General features: G+C 48.8%; 1 protein-coding gene across 4 annotated transcripts; it reads left to right on the top strand.

The window, feature by feature from the left end:
* The first annotated feature begins 1,037 nt into the window (after positions 1–1,037).
* TREH (trehalase) lies at positions 1,038–18,942 on the top strand. Of its 4 annotated transcripts, none has more exons than XM_054049559.1 (16): positions 1,038–1,204; positions 3,229–3,311; positions 9,439–9,539; positions 9,859–10,006; positions 10,675–10,762; positions 10,946–11,046; positions 11,447–11,539; positions 11,890–12,006; positions 13,139–13,261; positions 14,125–14,174; positions 14,960–15,160; positions 15,777–15,994; positions 16,617–16,728; positions 17,411–17,523; positions 18,056–18,109; positions 18,345–18,942. In XM_054049559.1, the coding sequence occupies exons 1-16, from the start codon at positions 1,088–1,090 to the stop codon at positions 18,480–18,482; spliced, it is 1,857 nt and encodes a 618-aa protein (XP_053905534.1). In that variant the 5' UTR covers positions 1,038–1,087; the 3' UTR covers positions 18,483–18,942. The 4 variants fall into 4 exon arrangements, with proteins under 4 accessions (XP_053905534.1, XP_053905538.1, XP_053905536.1 ...); XM_054049561.1 differs by lacking the exon at positions 1,038–1,204 and adding an exon at positions 4,685–4,880 and having other exon boundaries at positions 3,269–3,315; XM_054049560.1 differs by lacking the exons at positions 1,038–1,204; positions 3,229–3,311 and adding exons at positions 3,319–3,434; positions 4,685–4,880.
* The last annotated feature ends 85 nt before the right edge of the window (positions 18,943–19,027 follow it).

Genomic DNA, 19,027 nt, shown 5'->3' with positions numbered 1-19,027 from the left:
CAAACAAGCAAAAGGTAAACAAGCTATCACACACCATCAAGAAGAACCAACTTGTTATTCTAGCACTGCTTCTGCAATGTGATGACACAACCAAAGACTTCAGCATCATTGGTGAGATGTTTTCAAAAGCACTCCCAAGGAAATAAACTGTTCTTATAGTAATTTTAATGGTATATTAAAATTGTATGTTGTAACTTAAAGTACTAATAACTCAGTTAACACTAGATTGTTCAGACAGAAAAGTAAGCTAATTGTGGTAAACTACTAATGGGACTTGCTTTGAATTTAAGATCCCTAATATTCATTCATGGGGGGGGGGGGGGGGGGGAAAGACTCAAACATTGTTATAACTTATTGCTTGTCTTTGATCATGGTGGTAAGAATCTCAGGTGCCTGAAATAGTGTGTGGGAGGTTCCACCCCTAGATCCTACCCCTGGATTGATATTGGGTCAAATTTTAGTAATGTCTTTGGGTACAGTTCTCTAGCCTTTTTTTGTAATTTTAGGGATTACATTTTATTTGGCACTTGGCACCAGAACACCTTTTTTGTCTTATAAACTAGCTCCTACACCTTACCTATGTGCCATACTTAATTATGAAACTTGATCAACTACACTAGAGGTAGTATTAGCCTTCTGAAAGGGGTACAGGCTTCTGCTGATCTGGAATAGAAAATCTTATGTTCATGTCAACTGTCCGAAGGGGCTTGTTACCTTATTTAAAAAAAAAAGGGGGGGGGCAGTTTTACAGGAAAAGTCTTGTCTACAGTGCAGGGAGAGGGTGACTGCCGCAGCTGCAGGCACCTTAGCGGGCTACACCCCCAGCTAGCTCCACTAAGAGCGGCCTGGGAGCACGGCCAGCTGGCTTCCAAAGGGCTGACCCAGCTGCACAGCAGCTAGTCTGCCCCCGACCAGGCCTCTGGGGAATGAGCGCTCTGTGATTGGTTATTCGTCCAGGGGCAGCCAGCCAATCAAAACTACGCCAGGTAGAGCGCGCGCTCATTCTCTCCCCCCTCAGCCACGGAACCCGACGCTGGGCGGGGGGGTGGAGGGGCGCCGGGCTTGCGCGCGCCTCCGAGCAACCGGGATGGCGGGTCTGCTCCTCCCCGACTCGCTGCCGCGCCCGGCCCGGGCAGGGCCCGCGGCTCGCGAGGAGCCCCTGCAGCTGCCCCGGAGGCCCGGGAAGAGCCCCCAAAGCGCGGAGGTGAGGCGGAGGGGGGCTGACCTCAGGGCGGTGAGCGCCTGGGGGGGGGGCGGGAGCTGCCGCTGGGCCCGGAATCACCTCGCCCAGTCCTGACTGTCTCCCTCTTCCCTGCACTGGGGCGGGCAAAGGGAGTCCAAAAAAACCCGTGTCTGTGTGTGTGTGTGTGTGTGTCTCTGTGTGTGTGTGTGTGTGTGTGTGTGTGTGTGTGAAAATAAACAAACAAACCAACCTCAGGCTTTTTGGTGTCCAACCCATGAGTTTGGTCCCCCGAGGCTGGGAATACTGGGCATGTTTGCGCCTGCTGCAGTCAGAGCTCCGGTTGGAGTGTAGCGATCCCCGGAGTCTTGTCTAGAGCACGGGAAGCTTTCATGGGGTGCTAAACTGGCTGGAGTGCTTTAGAGGTTTTGGGAAGAGGATGTTCTTTGCATTCAAGCATTTCCCGAATACTGCAAGGCATGGGTCGTTGTGTTTTTACTGCCTGTTTTGTGTGTTTGTATCGTTCTGAAGAGGACTGTGAGTAGCAGCCTGCCCCAGAATAGCTTGATGCGGAGGATTCTGCTCAGTTAAAAAATCTCAGTGCAGCACAGGTTTAAAAGAAACATTCCCCATTCTATTGAAATGCACATCTCTCTCTACAAGTAGCTGCCAGAATTTGTGGGAGGACCAGAAGGGAAGTGACTTTTGTCTTCATATAACTATCACTGATATAAAATCTCTCCTGACTGTTAGTGAAATAAAATGAAGCAGCAGTGATCTTAAAATGCCACTCTAAATGTAGGGTGGGAGGGGAAAGGAAAGGGATTACTACTTGCCAGATGGAAAATATCAAGAGGGAGGGAGTGAGATTTGTATCTTCCAGTGATACTGGCAAAAGTGATAATTTAAAATAATGGACTTAATGGGCTGGAGAGTTTGGGGGTAGCACAGACACACCAGTACTGGAGCCTTTGTTGCCAAAATCCAGGGCAAGGATGTTAAGGACCAAAAATTGTCCCCATCTGAGGCTGTTTGGTAGCTTTTATGAAACAAATTGGTAGGTCTCAATAAAGTTGCTAGGAGACAGGTCTCCATTTTGTCCCTCTTGTACTAACTGGCCCCTTGTGAGGGCAATGCCTAGCTGGGTCTAGGAGATGGAACTCCCTTATTGGGGGTTCCTCCAGGTCAAGCTGGAGGCATGCTGGCAGTGCATGGGCTGGAAGCCTGACTTACTGTCCCTGCTGTGTGGAGTGGGTGAATAGTAAAGTCAGTCTCCAGGGTTGGTAAGCTGGCATCTTTAATCAGCACTAAACTCAGATCTTTAAAACAAACAGGACTCTTGGAGGAGCCTGTTGCAAAATGAAGTTGCCCCCTGCATATTCATAGAATCTGAGAAGAAATGTGAGAGACCCGCATGGTAAAAGGACTTAGTTCGATTGTTGCCTGGGCTATGGAGAACATTGATGGTTCTTGGGGTACCCAGGATTGAGAATCACCTTGTTACTCCCCTGGCTCTAGCATGAGGGACATTTCTTGTGCTTAACTGATTGTCAGCTCCCTGATACCACTAGTCTATTAGCCACCCAAGCACACACTTCTGGGCTATGCCAACCGTTACTTTGCCTTGCAGGTTAACAATAGGTGCATCCCAGTCCCTGATCCCCTTTGAAGCATTCACTTCAGTATCCAGCCCCTTATCCACTGAAGACTCTCAGAAATACTAGGTCTGCTATCCTCAATGGAACAGTGTACATACCAGCCTGTGTGAGTCAACTTAGGATCAGCACCTGACTTAATATCACAGCTCTTGTATATCTTTATAGTGAAAACAAGAATAAGTGTATTATCAAGGACTACAGATTCAGGAGACAGTAAAGATATTGGGAACAAAAGGTTACATATAAATACAAATTACATGATTTCTAGAGACTAAACTTAAGTGTAAGTTAACCTGCAGTCTAAAGAAGTTTCACACCCAAAGACTTTTGCAACATCTTCAACCAATGGTGATAGTGAGTCGGTAAATGCAATTCCTGTTTACTTCCTAGGTGCAGAATAAGGGAGATATAACCATCCCATGGATTGTTTTTCAAGTGTGCTGCAGCCCTGTTGACTTCACATTTCTTCAAAAGTTTGTATGTAAAGGGACAATGCTTAATTTACATCCAACGGAGAGAGATTGATAAACATCTTTTGTCTGAAAGAAAACTTGTTTCTCTCCTGTGACTCCTGCAGTCTTAGATCATGTATCAAGGTATTTCCAGTATATATACATAACTCCATATATGGAGTTATCTGTACATACATTTCACAATGATTTTAATGATCAGTGTGACCCTGGCTTTTATTTAAGATTTCACATGACGTTCTTTGGTGAATCAGAATTACCTCCTTGCCAGTTGGCTTCAAGAGGTTCTTGGGTCTTGTCCCTCCCTTCTCACATTCATCTCCAGACTTCTCCTTGTCCAGATCTTCAGATCCAATCTTCTATTCATTGAACTTTTTGAAATTTTGCACTTTTAGAGAGAAGTAAGGGATTGACTCTGTGTATGCAAATTTGCAGAGGGACAGTAGAGTTGAGGTCTGTTATTTCTCCCCTCTATATATTATTTATCTTAACATGCTTGTTAACAGCAAAAATGTTTTATCTCTGGAGACACAAATCCACAGTTTGAGAACGGCAAAACTAAGCATCTCTGATAGTATCTTCTAGACTGAGCACTGAGTCCCATTGAGTAGATAGAAAGATTAACCTAAATAATCTATACAGAAGCCCCTGGAACCCCATCAGATTGGGTCCCTAATCCATGAACTATTGGAACTCCTTTTACAAAACTTTTCTTAAACATTACATGAATATATTGTCTCATGCTATAGAATTAGAATTTATAATTTGTTCCATGAGTAGATACATTATAGCTCAAAGATATCTTTATCTTTAGATAGGTTTTTTCCTCAAAAAGCATTTTATCAAAAAATCCAATTTAAATAATAAAAAAAAAATCCGATTGATTTTTATCTATCCTGGTTCCTTCTGTTTCCTCTATCCATCCATGGATCCATCCTCACTCACTCCCTGCTCTTTTCCTTTTCTGGCCTTCTCTGTGCCCTCATGAGGTGCCTGATGTTGGGGCTTGGAGTACAAGTCCCTCCACACAGGCCTTTTTCTGTAGTATACAGTGTACTTGGACATGTTTGTTCTGTTGCTGAACTCCCTTCCTTTCCTCCCCATCCTCACCCCATGGTGGGGTGCACTACTGCCATATGGTGCCAAAAGAGCCCCTGGAGCTACCCCACCCTGCGCCAGAGACTTGAACTGTTATCAGTGGGTTAATAGCCTGAAAACTCTGTCTTTATTGATATGTGTGTCTGAGAGTTTTAAAGCTACTGTAAATAGTTCCAAATAATTTTCTTTGCCAAGGACTGTAGAAGCAGCCACACCTCTTGAAATCTAATGCTAGCCCCCCTTAATGCATGCAGTTTATCTCAGACTTTGTTTCACAGACCTTTGCACAGGTGCGTGGAATCTGGTGCAGCTAACTTAATGATTCAGCAGAAGAGCAAACACTTCATTCTTCTCCTCTCAAATGGCTTGCTCTGCAAGGATTTTGGTGACAGCCTGGTGCTTTTTTGTTGGCATCTCTGTTTCTGTGCCAGGATGGCAAGAACTGGTCAATGGGCTCCCACCTCCTTGTGAGAGGTAACTACTTCCTGGGTCCCTGGGGGGTTGGTGGGTCTCCTGGTGATTGATCTTGCGGCGGGGACATAGTCTAATTATTTTGCCAAGAAAGTGTCCTGGGCTGTGCTATACAAATAGGAGCTGTTTAGACGCACAGTGCTGGTAGAAGATTGGGGAGCAATAAGAATATGTTGAGTGACATGTAAGGTGTGTGTGTGTGTGTGTGTATACACTTTCTAAGATCTTTACTTCTTACCCCTCCCTTTCCCAACCCACCTATGGGCCCTTCTCCTCCCCTCTGCTGGTGTGCATGATCCATTCCTCCCCTGCTCCCCTCTGCCTCTGTTTTGATTGTTAGCTCTGCTGGGTTGTATAGTTCTGTTTGTACAGAGCCCAGCATTGTGGGGCCCCAATCTCAGCTGGGCCTCAAGCTCTGTAGTAATACGCAAAATAACTCTGAAAGGTGCTAGATTGACAGGTGAAGAATGGTCAATATCCTATAGCACTCACCTGTGTCATGTAGTTTTGTGTACATGAAAGGGTTCTATAGGCTGAGTTCTGAAGGAAGTAGTAGGGAAAGGATGGTGCAGTGGATAAGACACTAGCCTGGGCCATCAAAGACCTGGGTTCAGTTTCCCCAGGCTCCCTTTGTAACCGTGGGCAAGTCTCTGTGCTTAAGTTCCCTAGCTGTGACATGGGGATAATAGTACTGCCATACCTCACAGGGGTGTTGTGATGAATGCATGACAGTGAGGTGCACAGATACTACACTGGTGGGATAGGGAGTCAATGAGCAGAGATCTGGTTACTGAAACTACACTTTTTTGCCAGTAACTCTGCAGCATCCCTGTGCTATGAAATTCAAATCTTGAATGGCTAAGGTAACTTAATTTTAGCATAGTCTATTGAGCTTTTGTTGCCTGATGGTTTCAGAGCCCGTTTGAAGCTGCTAAAAAGGGTGGTCCATCTCTCCTCCTGCTGCATGTTGTTAGAGAAGTTCTCACTGCAGGAAGGGTTAGGATCTATTGGTTAGGTCAGGAGCCTTATACGGGGAACCCTTAGATTCTGCCCTTGGTCACTTTTCCTCTCTCTTTCTTGACTTCCTCTGTAATGTGATTTGAGGCCTTTGGATGGAAAGCACTGTATCAGTTTATCTTTTTGACTAGGGTAACAAGCTTCCCATTTTAATTTACCCTCTCCTGTTTGGAAAGAATGATGGGCCCCAATGGATGAGTTTAAATACGTGTGGGCGGCGGAGGGGGGTTTAAAAAATTGAAAACAATTGTCAACATAATTTCTGTGGGTGTAAAATAAATATAGCATAAGGAACAAAAGAGTAGGTGAAGCTCAAGCCCAGATGCTGTGGGAATTGGATCAAGGGAGGAGAGTGCTGGTCATACACTCTGGGGTAGCATATTTGTGGGAGGAGGGAGCAGCAGAAGCAGAACTGTGGTAGGCTAGAATCTAGCTTGCAATTTGTAACTTGTGAATTGATCACATTTATAATGCAGAAGCAGAATACTTGGTGCTTTAACAGGGCCTGTTTCATAAAGCTGAAAACAACTCTGAGCCAAATCAGCTGGGAGGAAGAATTTAATCAGAAGCATGTGAATGATAATTGGGAATCATTTAAGAACACCTTAGATGCCCCAAAAGCCACAATCCTACAATTGAGGAAGAAGGCCATAATGGTTTAAAAAAACAAACAAACCTGACCTGTTTTAGAGGGAAAGTGAAGGCATCTATTAAAATATATATATATATATATATATAGCAAATGGAAGAAAAGGGAAGTTGATAGTAAAAAGAAATTAGAAGTTAGGAACTGATAAGGGAAGTAAAGGGACACAAAGAGGAATCTATAGCTAGCAGTGTTAAGGACAATAAGGATTTTTTAAAATATATTAGGAACAAAAAGAATCCTGACAATGTTGTTGGTCCATTACTGGATGGAAATGGTAGAATTGTTAATAATAATGTAGAAAAGTCAGAGGTGTTTAAATATTTCTGTTCTATAATGGGGGGGGGGGGGGACAAATAGTATAGGGACAGTCTCATAATATGGTGGTGATGGTTTTTCATTCCACTAGTATCTCTGAAAGATGTTAAACAGAAGCTACTAAAGTTGGACATTTTAAAATGATCAGGTCCAAATAACTTGCATCCAAGAGTTTTAAAAGAGATGGGTGAGGAGCTCGCTTAGACAGGCCATTCATCTGGTTTTAAACAGGACAACCCTGCTTTTCTAAGGTTTGTCACCCATTTGGTACTGAGACAAAATCCCATGTATTGGACAGGGGATGCTGTTTTGAAGACCATACCGCACTGATCCCGCTGCTGTGACCTTGCACACATGGAGGAGTGGGGTCACACAGGTGGGGTTAGGCCAGTGAAAGAAAACAGAAGTAAGGAAATAGGTTAACAAGTGACAAAGCATGAATGCACAAATGGCCTTGTAAATAATACATAGCTAGTAGATAAAGAAATAGTAGCAAGAGGGGTCTGTGATAAGCTTGCAGCTTTGCTTACTAGCACACTTTATAGTGCGTAGACAGCTCATGATCTCTACAGGCATTGGTTCACAGAATTAGTAAGACAACCATGAAGTATGTGATGCAATGTAGAATGTAATGCGCATGTGTCTGTGCTTTAGAATATGTATATAATCTGATTTATAATTGCGTACTTTGGAGTTGTTATGCTCCCTAACCCACTCCCTACACCTGAGCCCGATCACCTTAGGGATAGCTTTATGAACTGCCAATAAAGAAACCTTAGTGACGAGTCCAGATTCAGTCCGAGGTTTTGGATTCCAAAGAGCTAGATAAAGTGTTCTCCTTGAACTGGACGAGGTGTTCTGGATAAGGATAGTAGAAAAGGTCTCGGCGGGAATCCCAACATTAAGTAAGGCTTTAATTTTAGCAACATTTCCTTGTTCCCTTTTCCTTTAGCTGGGAAGTTTTTAGAAGGAAAAATCCTGTTTGGCAGTTTCTTAGATGGCATCAAAGATGGTAATAACTTCTCATTTACCCAAAAGGACAGTTAGTTGAGATGGGCTAGAGCTGCTGTTGCTGTTAAAGTCTGAGCCCATTTTATCTCAGGCATTGTTTGGGATTCAGCTGGAAGTGATAGGGGTGGTAATGTCATCTAGAGTCTTCTCTTTGGCCCGGTCTGGTCAAGACATCCCCCAGGATTAGGACGAAGGTGGTCGGGGTGGCAGCTGTGAAAGGCTGCCCCATCCATTCTTTCTTCAAGAACCCAAAAATGGAGTGATGGGTGGAATAGCCTATCCCCTTATTATTTGTTCACTAGTAGGGCTAATATCCAACACACCAATTTTGATTGATTAATTTCCGGTTCTACGTTTTCGGTTTTTACCAAGCATGATTTCAGCACAATCCTGGAGTTGTATCATTAGGCCTTTTTGTTTAGATTAATTCAGTCAGTCTCCCTTTTGTACCTTTTCCCATAAACATTTGTTCTAGGTTAATGTGACACTTTATGAACTTTCACATACTTTTTACTGTTGAGCTCACAATTACAATAAATTTGTAGGCCTGATCATCACATTAGGGTCATGCTCTCAGTGGTTGTTCAGGCTGCCTCTGGCTTTCTACTACTTCTGTGTCTCTCTTGTGTCTGTGTGGAAGAGAAACACACCACTATACCAAACAATCCCCAGCAAAGCCCCCCACCCACATTGAATGGTGACACGAGTCTGTGTTTTAATTTGAGGCCCCTATTGTTTCTTAGGTTTATTTTGAATGATGTTTACACTCACCAGTTTCAAAGTAGTTTAACCCAACCTATAATAATAATCTTCTCTCTCATTTCAGTATGATTACTCTGTGCAGAGTCTTTCAGCTTCCTGTACTGTTTGTATAGGTTAAAAAAACAAACAGGAAAATGTGATAGAACAATCCCAGAGAGTCAGGGAGTTGAAGGCAGGACATGGAAGTACTTTAAACCCTAATTAACATTGATAGGGTTCCAAGTAGGCAGTGTCCTTTCAAACACAGCTGGGATAGTGCCTGACTGGTGCATATGGCCTGCCCTTGCATGTCACAGAGCCATGCTCTAGCCAGGCACTTTTACAGGTCTGTTATGTGGTTCTGTAAATAGTTGACATATTTTGGTCCTGTTTGTCAGGTAATACCAAGTCATAATTGAGTTTGCAGTGTAAATGGTCTCTTAGGCACCATCCATGCCAAAGAATTAAGGGACCACATTTAAACTCCTACAGATAAGTGGGTTTAACAGGCCTTGGCTGGCTGACTGACTGTGCAACTGGTTACTTGCCCCTTTCTTTTCTTCTCCCTCCTCTTCCCCCCTCCCCCAGTTGAACACAGCTTGGTGTGATAAGTGTGTGGACTGGCCCCTGCCTTAAGGCTCCAGCATGTGTGGGTTGCTGTCTGTGCTAACAAGCCTGTATCATTCTGCAGTTAATGAAGCAGATTGTATCTAGCAGAAATAAGCTGGTTGCTTCCTGAGGAATTGCCTGGACCGCATGGGTTAGAACATGCCTGCTTGTGTCTGAATTTCACTTTTTTTTCTCTCTCTCTCTCTCTCTCTCTCTTAGCCAGATTTACTGCACTGGGGACCTCCTGAAGCAGGTCCAGCTGGCCAGGCTCTTCTCTGATGACAAACACTTTGTTGACATGCCGTTGCGGGAGTCTCCAGGTCAGCAATGACAGTATGGCTAGGGCCACAGAACTGTTGTATTTACTCCTTTCCCTCCTGCCAGACACCTGCAGTCTAACCCCACACCCGCCTGTTGGTACAAGCTGGGCCCTGTGCCCATCTCACCACACTCATACAGGATAATTGAGAATTCTGGTACTAATGTACAGGTGAATTATTGGGAATAGTGGCACTGTGCCCTGGTACATACTACACCAAGTAGTCACTGTGCCTTCACCATTTATGGTCCCCTTGTTGGCAGATTCGGCAGAACCTCAGCCAAGGCAGTAGACAGTGAAGGCTGTTTTCTTTTTCCCAGAACTAGTTCTGAAGAAGTTTCAGCAGCTAGTGAATGTGACTCCGGGGGGGATGTTGTCCAAAGAGCAGCTGCAACAGTTTGTGAGCTCATCCTTCAGTGACCCTGGACAGGAGTTTGAGCAATGGGAACCTCAGGACTGGACGAGCAGGTACAGAATAGAACACAAAGGGGCCTTTGCAACCGTGAGTGCGGCATGATGAGCCTGAGCCCTGGTGATGGAAGTAAGGGAGCCAGACTGCACTGTGCTGGGCTCTGTCCCACTCTGGAGATGGGGGCTGACTGCAGCTTTCTTGGGAAGTGATGAATTTGTTTTTAGTTCCTGGGGGATGTGGTAGCTGTAATCAGTGCAAGGTGTAATCAGTGCTCCCCATTCACAGTGCTGCCAATGTACCTCGCCCTGACCTACAGCCTCCCTGCTTTTTCATCTCTGCCAATGCCCCTCCATCCTGACCTGCAGACCTTGCTGATAGTTCAGTCTTTGGCTTGGCTTGAGCAGAGGCTGCCAGTTGTGATGAAATGGACTAGAACACGAGATTGGTTTTTCAGGCTAACACCCATCATGCCTCCAAATCCATCTGTCATCTACTGAGGATTGAAGCTTGGGTCTCTAGAGCTAAATTGCTAATTTAGCCACATTCTGACTTGTGCACTGCGAGGAGTGGGAGCCAAGAAGGGTGCTGTGACCCATAGATTGCTGCACTATATCAGGCAGTGTATGTCACGTGCAGTTTCTGGAAGCAACCCTTGTCTATGGTGACTAGGGGCTTGGTTGTGGCTGTCTCCTCTCTTGAATATGTTTCCTTCTTTATCTTCCAGCCCCCAGATTTTAGCCAAGATTTCTGACCAGAAACTCCAGGCATGGGCATCGGATCTGAATGCCAAGTGGAAATCCCTAGGGAGAAAGGTAGAGATATGTGGGGGGGTGACCCTGCTTCTGTGTGCTGTATTTGGAAAGAATGCGAGTGTGGTGACGATTCGGCCCAGGCTAGTTGTGGGGGCTGGAGGAGAGGCGACTGGCTCAGGGAGCTGGGGATTGTGGGAAAGGGTTGTGGGGAGTGGTGACCAACTTGGATCATCTCTCTTTCAGATCAAAGATGACGTTAGGACTCGCCCGATGTTTTACTCTCAGATTTATGTGCCGCACCCTCTGATGGTGCCCGGTGGCAGGTTCATTGAATTTTACTACTGGTGAGTAACAGCTGGTGTGTTAGAGCCTTGTACTGGTTACACCTCGAACTGACTTAGCTGCAGCCACAGCTGGAACCCTGGCTCTGTCCCATGCCGGTTGAGCTGGTGAATTTTGCTGAGCCTGGCTGTCACTGGCACTGTTCTCCTGGCCAACATACATGGGGGTTGTTTCAAATCATTGTACTTGCTGAAACGATGTGACAAGCTGTCCTGTCGCACACTAGGTGCGACCATGACTGAAAGGTGTGGGTGCAGACAGACTGTCCTCAGCCCTGGCCTGAATCCCAATGCTCAGGAGAGTATCGGGTGTCCGCATGGAGCAGCTTACGTTTGGTTCATGCAGGGCCACAAGCCCAGAGCATCTGGTATCGCTCGTGCAGCTGCTTCTTTTGTGCTGCAGGGATTCCTACTGGGTGATCGAAGGGCTGCTCCTCTCTGAAATGGCAACCACAGCCAAGGGGATGATACAGAACTTCTTGTACCTGGTGGAAAGGTGAGACCCTGCCCTAAGGCATGTAGAGAGAGGAGGCTGGCTGGAGGCTCACTACCTTCTTCCCTCAACTCTGAAGCCACTCCTTCCCTGTCCAAGCATGAGGAGCTGACCAAGTGACACAACCGTGGCTCTGGCAGTGCCCTCTGCTGAGAGGGTGTCACTTTGAGGATCCTTGGGCAGGGACAGTTGTCATGAGAGCATATGTCATCTTGTCCTCCAACTTTTGCCATCTCCTCACAGTTGCAGGGCCCTGCTCCGAGTGCAGTGTGGGAAGTGGGGAGGCTTCTGCAGGGCCCTTCATCCTCCTCCCCTGGGGCTGTGTAACACATGGTCTCTCCCCTGATGGGCAGGTATGGGCACATCCCAAATGGAGGGCGAGTCTATTACCTGCGCCGGAGCCAGCCACCTTTCCTCACTCTGATGATGGATGCCTACCTGGCCCACGCCAATGACACAGAGTTTCTCAGGTGGGCATGAGGTTCTGCTAGTCAAATGAACAGCGTGCCATCACTGGTAAATAGTATCAGTGGCCAATGAGGATCTGGCTGGAGAGTCTTGCCTACATGCTCGGGGTTCTACTGATCGCCATCTTTGGGGTCGGGAAGGAATTTTCCTCCAGGGTAGATTGGCAGAGACCCTGGAGGTTTTTCGCCTTCCTCCGCAGCATGGGGCAGGGGTCGCTAGCTGGAGGATTCTCTGCTACTTGAAGTCTCTAAACCACAGGATTTGGGGACTTCAACAGCAGAGTCAAGGGAAAGGGTTGGGACGGCTTTGTGGCCTGCATCATGCGGGAGGTCAAACTAGATGATCATAATGGTACCTTCTGACCTTAAAGTCTATGAGTCTGAGTCACCAGTACCCCATATGTCCCAGGGGGCAGGGGTGGATTCTCCTTACTTCTTCCCCCATCCCCCATGGCTGGTGCTGATCCCTTGGGTTCTCCCTCAGGATCAGGTTCGGATGGCTGTAGAGGACATGGGTTGGCACCCTGTAACTTAAGATAATAAAGCTCCCCCATCTCCTATGGCACCAATGAGGATCTTACATAGCAGTGAGGGTGGGCACTGGCTGATGTGCAGACAGGATGGGACCTGAGTGACCATGAGCCTGGTGCTCCGTACTCCAGGTGTCTGTGACTCTCTTACCCCCGCTCCCCTTTACCAATAGGCAAAGCCCCCTCCCTGGGTGCACACATGCCCCTGCATATGCCCTCTTCTCCTCTGAGATTTCCAAGCACACCCCAGGCTCCAATGAGCCTGGCTAGTCTCAGCAAGAGCCCATCGCTGTAATATTTGGTACTGCATTGCCACGTGAGCCATCTACTGACTGGTCCCAGGGCCAGTCTGGTCTGCACTCTGCTTGGCCAGCATGTGTTGGAGGCAGCAGGAGCATTGCTGCAGGTCATGGTCTGTGCTGTGTATGCCCTTCAAAGTCTACACCGAGCAACGCCCACTGGGAAGTTCCCTAGAGCGGTTCATTCCCTACTGGGCTTCCTGTCGCCCCAATTCCTGGGCAGACCCATGACTGGGTGATTTGTTCCTCATGAAAAGAGACTGCTCCATGAGGAGACACTGACCATGCCTGTGGTCTGATTCCCAGGGAGAATATCCATCTGCTGGAGGTAGAGTACGAGTTCTGGCAGAGGAATCGCTCTGTGAGCATCACAGTTGGGGACAGGAATCACACTCTGAACTACTACAACGTTCAGATCGGGGAGCCCAGGTACCATCCCAACAAGCACCATCTAATGGAGTTACACTAGAGGGGGAGTCAGGACTCCTGGGTTCTATTCCCAGCTCTGCCACTTACTCACTGTGTGGCTTTGGGCAAGTGACTAACCCGTCCCTCCCATGCCCCAGTTTCCCCAGCAACAGAGGGGGATAATCCTCCCTCCCGCCCCCGTCTTTTGGGGGCTGTTGCACATGCAGGTCATTAGCAAAGCTCTACAGTGGCACTGAGTGTGTTCCACAGACCATTCCCCGTCCCCTGTGATGGAGACAGATGCCAATGGACATGGTTGTGTTGTCTCTTCCCAGTCCTGTCCTGTGATAGGACATTGACATCCCAGTGCAGAGTGGGCTGTTCTTCTCCGGCCTCTGCAGAAAACAAGCTGCTGCACAGAGCCGCGCCTGTTCCAGAGCATGCACAGGCAAGACCTGCAGCTGCAGGCAAAGGTATCATGGCCTCTTGTTACCCCGAGGAATGTGTCCCTTGGAGACTTGAGGGTCCACTGGGCAGACAGCTCGACGAGGCACTCTCCAGCCCAGCAGCTGGGTTGCTGGTTGAGATCTGGAACTGCTGAAGGTGGGCTGAGGGTGAAGCAGTGCCTTATGGGATTCGTGCTGCCCTCAATGTCCGACAGGGTCATCACACTGCAGTGCCTGGCAGCTGGTCCTTGTAGGACCACTAGTAGGATTTCACCCACAACCTCAGCTTCTGGCTTCCCCTGTGCACAGCCACTGTGAGACCTGTCTCTGCATGCCAGGCATCCCGGCCTTTGCCTGCTTAGGGCAAGGAAATGACTAAGAACTGGACTGACCTGGTGATCTCTCTGCCTCCCAATCCCTGTCTACCCTCCCCTGCAGACCAGAGTCCTACAGCAAAGATTGGGAGTTGGCAAGTGACTTAAATGAAGGTAAAGAGAAATTTCTGTCATGTGACAGATGCTGTCCCTCTAATGCCCACTAGAACAGAACAGCCTGTGCTGCTCTTCACTGACTGCACCTAAATGTGGGCACCCATGTGCCAGGGGGAGGCAGGGAGAGATTCCTGAGAGCTGGGATGGGGCTTGGATATGGAATACGCATCTGTGGGAGGTGAGGCCATGGCACAGATGTGGTGACATTGGGGGTTAGGCTCCTTTTGGCCATGGCTTCTTGTGATCACTTCTGGAGCTCTCTGCACAGAATCCTGGTGTCCTTCCTGGGAAGCTGGGTGGTGGGATCATGCCCACCAGATGGTTTCACTCTCCGTGGACTGTCTGGGTTCAGGCTCCTACATGATTCAGCCAGGGGAACATTGTGTCAGTTCTGCAGGACAGGATTTGTTCGGGCTCCCCAGGCTTGGTGCTCTAACAGTTCCTTCTTTCTAAGGAGCCTGGGGATGGAGCTTAGAAAGTGTGATAGAAGCAGCTTAACCCGTGCTCCAGCTGAACCAGCATGGCCCTTATGTCTGTCTGTGCTTGGGGGTCAGTGCTCTGGCCTCTAGGGTCCATGCTCTAACAGAGACTTCTATCCTCATTGCCCCAGTCTGGGGACCTGGTTCCAGCTGCACTGACACACATCCCGTCAGAACCTGTGTTCAAGCCCCAGATCCCTTCTCTGCTGTTTCCTGCCAGTGGTCACCCTGGGCAGAGGTACTAAATCTTCTGCCACAGGGGACATTGAGTAGTATCTGTGTCAGTCTGTGTGTGTCTTGCAGATGCCAGGCAGGAGCTCTGGGCAGAGCTAAAATCAGCAGCCGAGTCAGGCTGGGACTTTTCCTCTCGCTGGTTCCTCTCCTGGTCTCCCCCGCTCCCTGCGACACTAAAGGATACCAAAGCCAGGGCTGTAGTGCCAGTGGATCTGAATGCCTTTCTGTGCAAGACAGAGCACCTGCTGGCTTCATTCTACAGGATACTGGGTAAAGAGCCTGTTGGGAAGTGCCTCCCTTGGAGATACTGATGCCTGTTGAATCTCTTTCCCCCCCTCCACGAGACAGGGACACAAGATGCTGTTATTGGGGCAACATCCCCTGTGTGAGGAAAGGGCCCAGCATCCTGTAGCATTGCTGCCCACAGAGCAGCTTGTGTAAACAGCAGTGCTGCCTAGTGGCATCTTCCTGCAAGTGGGAGCAGGAAGCCGTTTAACTCATCTCTGCCCCAGGTAAAGCCACTTTGCTGCTCACTTCATTTATTTCTATGTTTATTTAATTCTCAGGTGCTGGGAGCCTAGGGAGGGCATCAGGTGTGTAGGGGATGGGCATTGTAGGGATCAGATTTAGCTAGGGCACCTGCCTTTTCCCCATCCTGGGGCTGTGGCAGCAAATAGGAGCTGGAAGACTGTAGCTGACTCTGCATGAGCTGGAGTGGGTTTCAGCTTCCTCCCCTCTAATACTGAGCAAAGGCCATAGGCTATGCTGTTCAGAGTGCACTGGGACTGAGAGGCTGCGTTCTGCTGTAGTTAATCTGTGGATGCTCCGCAAGCCCCTCACTAGTGTAATCAGCCATTCTCTCTCTCTCTCTCTCTCTCTCTCTAAGGAAACACCAGCAAGGCTGCCCAGTTCCAGGCTGCTCTGGAGCACAGGCTCGAGGCAGTCCAAGCTGTCTTCTGGAATGAGGCTGCTGGAGTCTGGCTGGACTTCAACCTCCTGAAGAAGCAGCCAAACCCAGCCTTCTACCCCTCCAACCTGGCACCCCTGTGGACTGACTGCTTCTCAGACCAGGCTGCAGCTGAGAGGGCAGTGCGGTACTTAGAGGTGAGCTGGGTTCATGTGGGTAGGATTCCTCACCGCAACAGACCAGTCAGTCGTCATTAGCCCATCACGTGGGGAGTGTTCCTTGCAGACAGTGGAGGGTACCACATACCTTCCTACTGAGCCTGGCACATGCTGTCTGCGCAGAGCAAGGTGGAGCTGGAGCCCAGTTCTCATGTGGCCCCATCCCAAGTATTTGCCAGGAGATTCCCAGTACTTGCTCCTCTAGCACAACCCACTAGTGACCCCTAGAGCCCGTTTCCTACACTGGGCTATGCCTGTTCCCATCCCAGAGCATAAGAACGGCCCTACTGGGTCAGACCAAAGGTCCATCTAGCCCAGTATCCTGTCCTCTGACAGTGGCCAATGGCAGGTGCCCCAAAGTGATCCATGCCTTGTCACCCAATCCCGGCTTCTGGCAAACAGAGGGTAGGGACGCTATTCCTGCCCATCCTGGCTCATAGCCATTGATGGACCTCAGGAGCTGGGCTGGGCTAGAAGTAGCTGATCAGGTTAGCCAACAAAGTCCTGTCTCCCTAGATCCCTTCTGTGGCCTTCTGTCTCCTGGATGGTGACTCACTGGGGAGCCCAGTGCCACCACTCAATATGCTGTCTATGTTTGCAGGGGAGCACAGTGCTGTCCTACAAGAACGGGATCCCTACCTCACTTGCCAGGACTGGGGAGCAGTGGGACCTGCCCAATGCCTGGCCTCCACTGCAGCATATGGTGATTGCAGGTAAGGATGCTGCTGTGCTCATATCCATAATTTGCAGGACAGGATGCCCATTGGAAAATTTGCTGTGTTTGGTACCAGATCTCCAAATTGCTTTAGGACCTGCCCCTTGTTTCCTTGTCCCAGCTGTGCTCCATCTCTAGGTATTGCATTATGCCTCTCAATCCCTGCCCTCCACTCTGATGCTGCTTTGTAGCCTTGTGGATTGATCCTGTTTCTGTGGGTTTGGTTCCTGACTCTGCAGCAGCTGCAGGTCAGGCTGGGAGCTCTGCTGGGAGCCCAGGTGTCACAGTGCCATCTTGGTTTGGGGGAGACTCTCCCACCTGGGCCTTTCCCGAACTGCTGCTACAATGGGCCATCCAACTACTGATACTGCTCAGTGGAAAAGCCAGGGGGCACCAATAACCCTCCTCACAGCTGCTCAAGTCCATAAACCCTGAGGGCCTTGATCTGTGGCCTTCAGGCAAAACCCACAGGGTTTGGGCCCAACCTGTGGAAGCCTGCTTTTGGAGGAGGGGGTGGAAGAATTGTACATAGCCCCTGCCAGGCTTCCTGGGGAGGCCTTGAGCTCCAGTGAGGGCTCTAGAGTCATCTCTTGCAGGGATGGACAGGCTAGTGTTTGCAGGAGCTCTAGCATCCCCTGTGACTGGGTCCCTGACCTTCAGTCATTTATCTGTGTTCACAGGTTTGGCCAAGTCCAGATCCTCGAGAGCCAAAGAAATTGCCTTTGTCCTGGCGCAGAACTGGGTCAGAACCAACTTTGCCTTATATAAGAAGTACCAGGCCATGTTCGAAAAGGTAAAGCCATTGGTGGTCCCAGATAGGCAGGCTGCAGCCCCTGTGGGTAGGAGCTCTCAAGTGGAATTCATGCACACACTCTCCCCTGTGACCCTGGGCAGCAGGTCGTGATTACCTCAGAGTGCCTAGTGCTTGCATGGAAAGAGACTGGGCTGCTACCCTAAAGGACCCTCGTCTTGTTTTAACTCTTCCGTTGTCAGTCTGTATTCAGAGCAGGGCCCCAGGTGTGGAGGCACCAGATCCAATCTCACTCAGTTCAGCCTGAGTGGACTTGAGCATGGGTGTGGCTGTGGCTTGTCAGCCACAGGTCTCCCCTATTGGGAGGTCTTTGTCATTCTGTCCCTACCCTCCTCTTCCAGTGCTGCTTTCTGCCCCTGCCTGGTGTACAGCTTCCTCTGCCTTAAGCACCTGTGCTCGTGAACACACAAGAGCTGGAGTCTATGCCTGCCCCTCTTTCCCTGGACTCTGAGAGGTGGGAACATTCTAGCTCCCACTCTAATGGGGCTTTCTGAATAATCATCTTTCTCCTCAGTACAATGTGGATGGAGATGGGAAGCCAGGGACAGGAGGAGAGTACCAAGTCCAGGTAAGAGCATGTACTGAAATGCTTCAATGCCTATAGGGTTGGGATGTGTGCTTGCAGAATCTCTTACTAGGCATGGAGGATGTGCTTTCTTCATGGCGGGAGGGGCCCTGTTTTGCCTCCATTCAAATAGCTGGGCTGCTGGAGTTAATCAGTCTCCCTGCTGCAGCCATCTGTAAGCTCCAGCCCTGGATAACAGGAGCATGTGCCTTGCTAATGCTGCATTCTCCCCTGCCAGGAGGGATTTGGCTGGACCAATGGTGTAATCCTGCAACTCTTGGATCTCTATGGCGACCGCCTGACTTCTGGCTCCCCCTCCACCCCCTTCAGGGCCTGGATTGTTATTGCTTGCATCTTCCTCCTTAACCTGAAATGATAGGGGAAGTGGTTTGGGCTCCGAGCAGCAGGGCCAGAGGAAACAAGCCCATGGGTAGTGAACAGTACCCTGGCCTTATAGCCAGTTAGGGAAGTGTGTGTGGGGGACTCATCTGGGGCAGCCACCTCTTTCTCTACCTGCTGGGACAGCAAAGCAGCCACAGGTGAACAATAGCTGTGACTAAAGCCCTGTGCCTGCAGCCCTGCTGAGCCCCCTACCTGTGATTCTCTCATGCTTTTGCTGTGTCATTAATGTTTATCAAACTGGTCTTTGCTGTCATACCTGCCTTGGTGGTTACTGGGGCCTGATTCTTGTGGAGGTCTGTGCTGAGGCCCCACATCCCCTAGTCTCCGCTCATTGCCCACCACAGATCCTTTATCCCTTCATTCTCACAAAGTTCCCTTTGTGCCACCCTTCCATGTCCCCCTCATTCAGAGAAATGTGTAAATAGTTAAACTTGTAGAGTTTGTTGAATTATTTCTTTTGTCTGGACAGCCACTGAGGCTGTCACTATTCTAAACTCCAGAGGGGCAGAGCAGAGCACA

Source organism: Malaclemys terrapin, chromosome 15 (assembly GCF_027887155.1).
Source record: "Malaclemys terrapin pileata isolate rMalTer1 chromosome 15, rMalTer1.hap1, whole genome shotgun sequence".
Classification (NCBI taxonomy): domain Eukaryota; kingdom Metazoa; phylum Chordata; order Testudines; family Emydidae; genus Malaclemys; species Malaclemys terrapin.
This window is presented reverse-complemented; position numbering and strand designations above follow the sequence as displayed.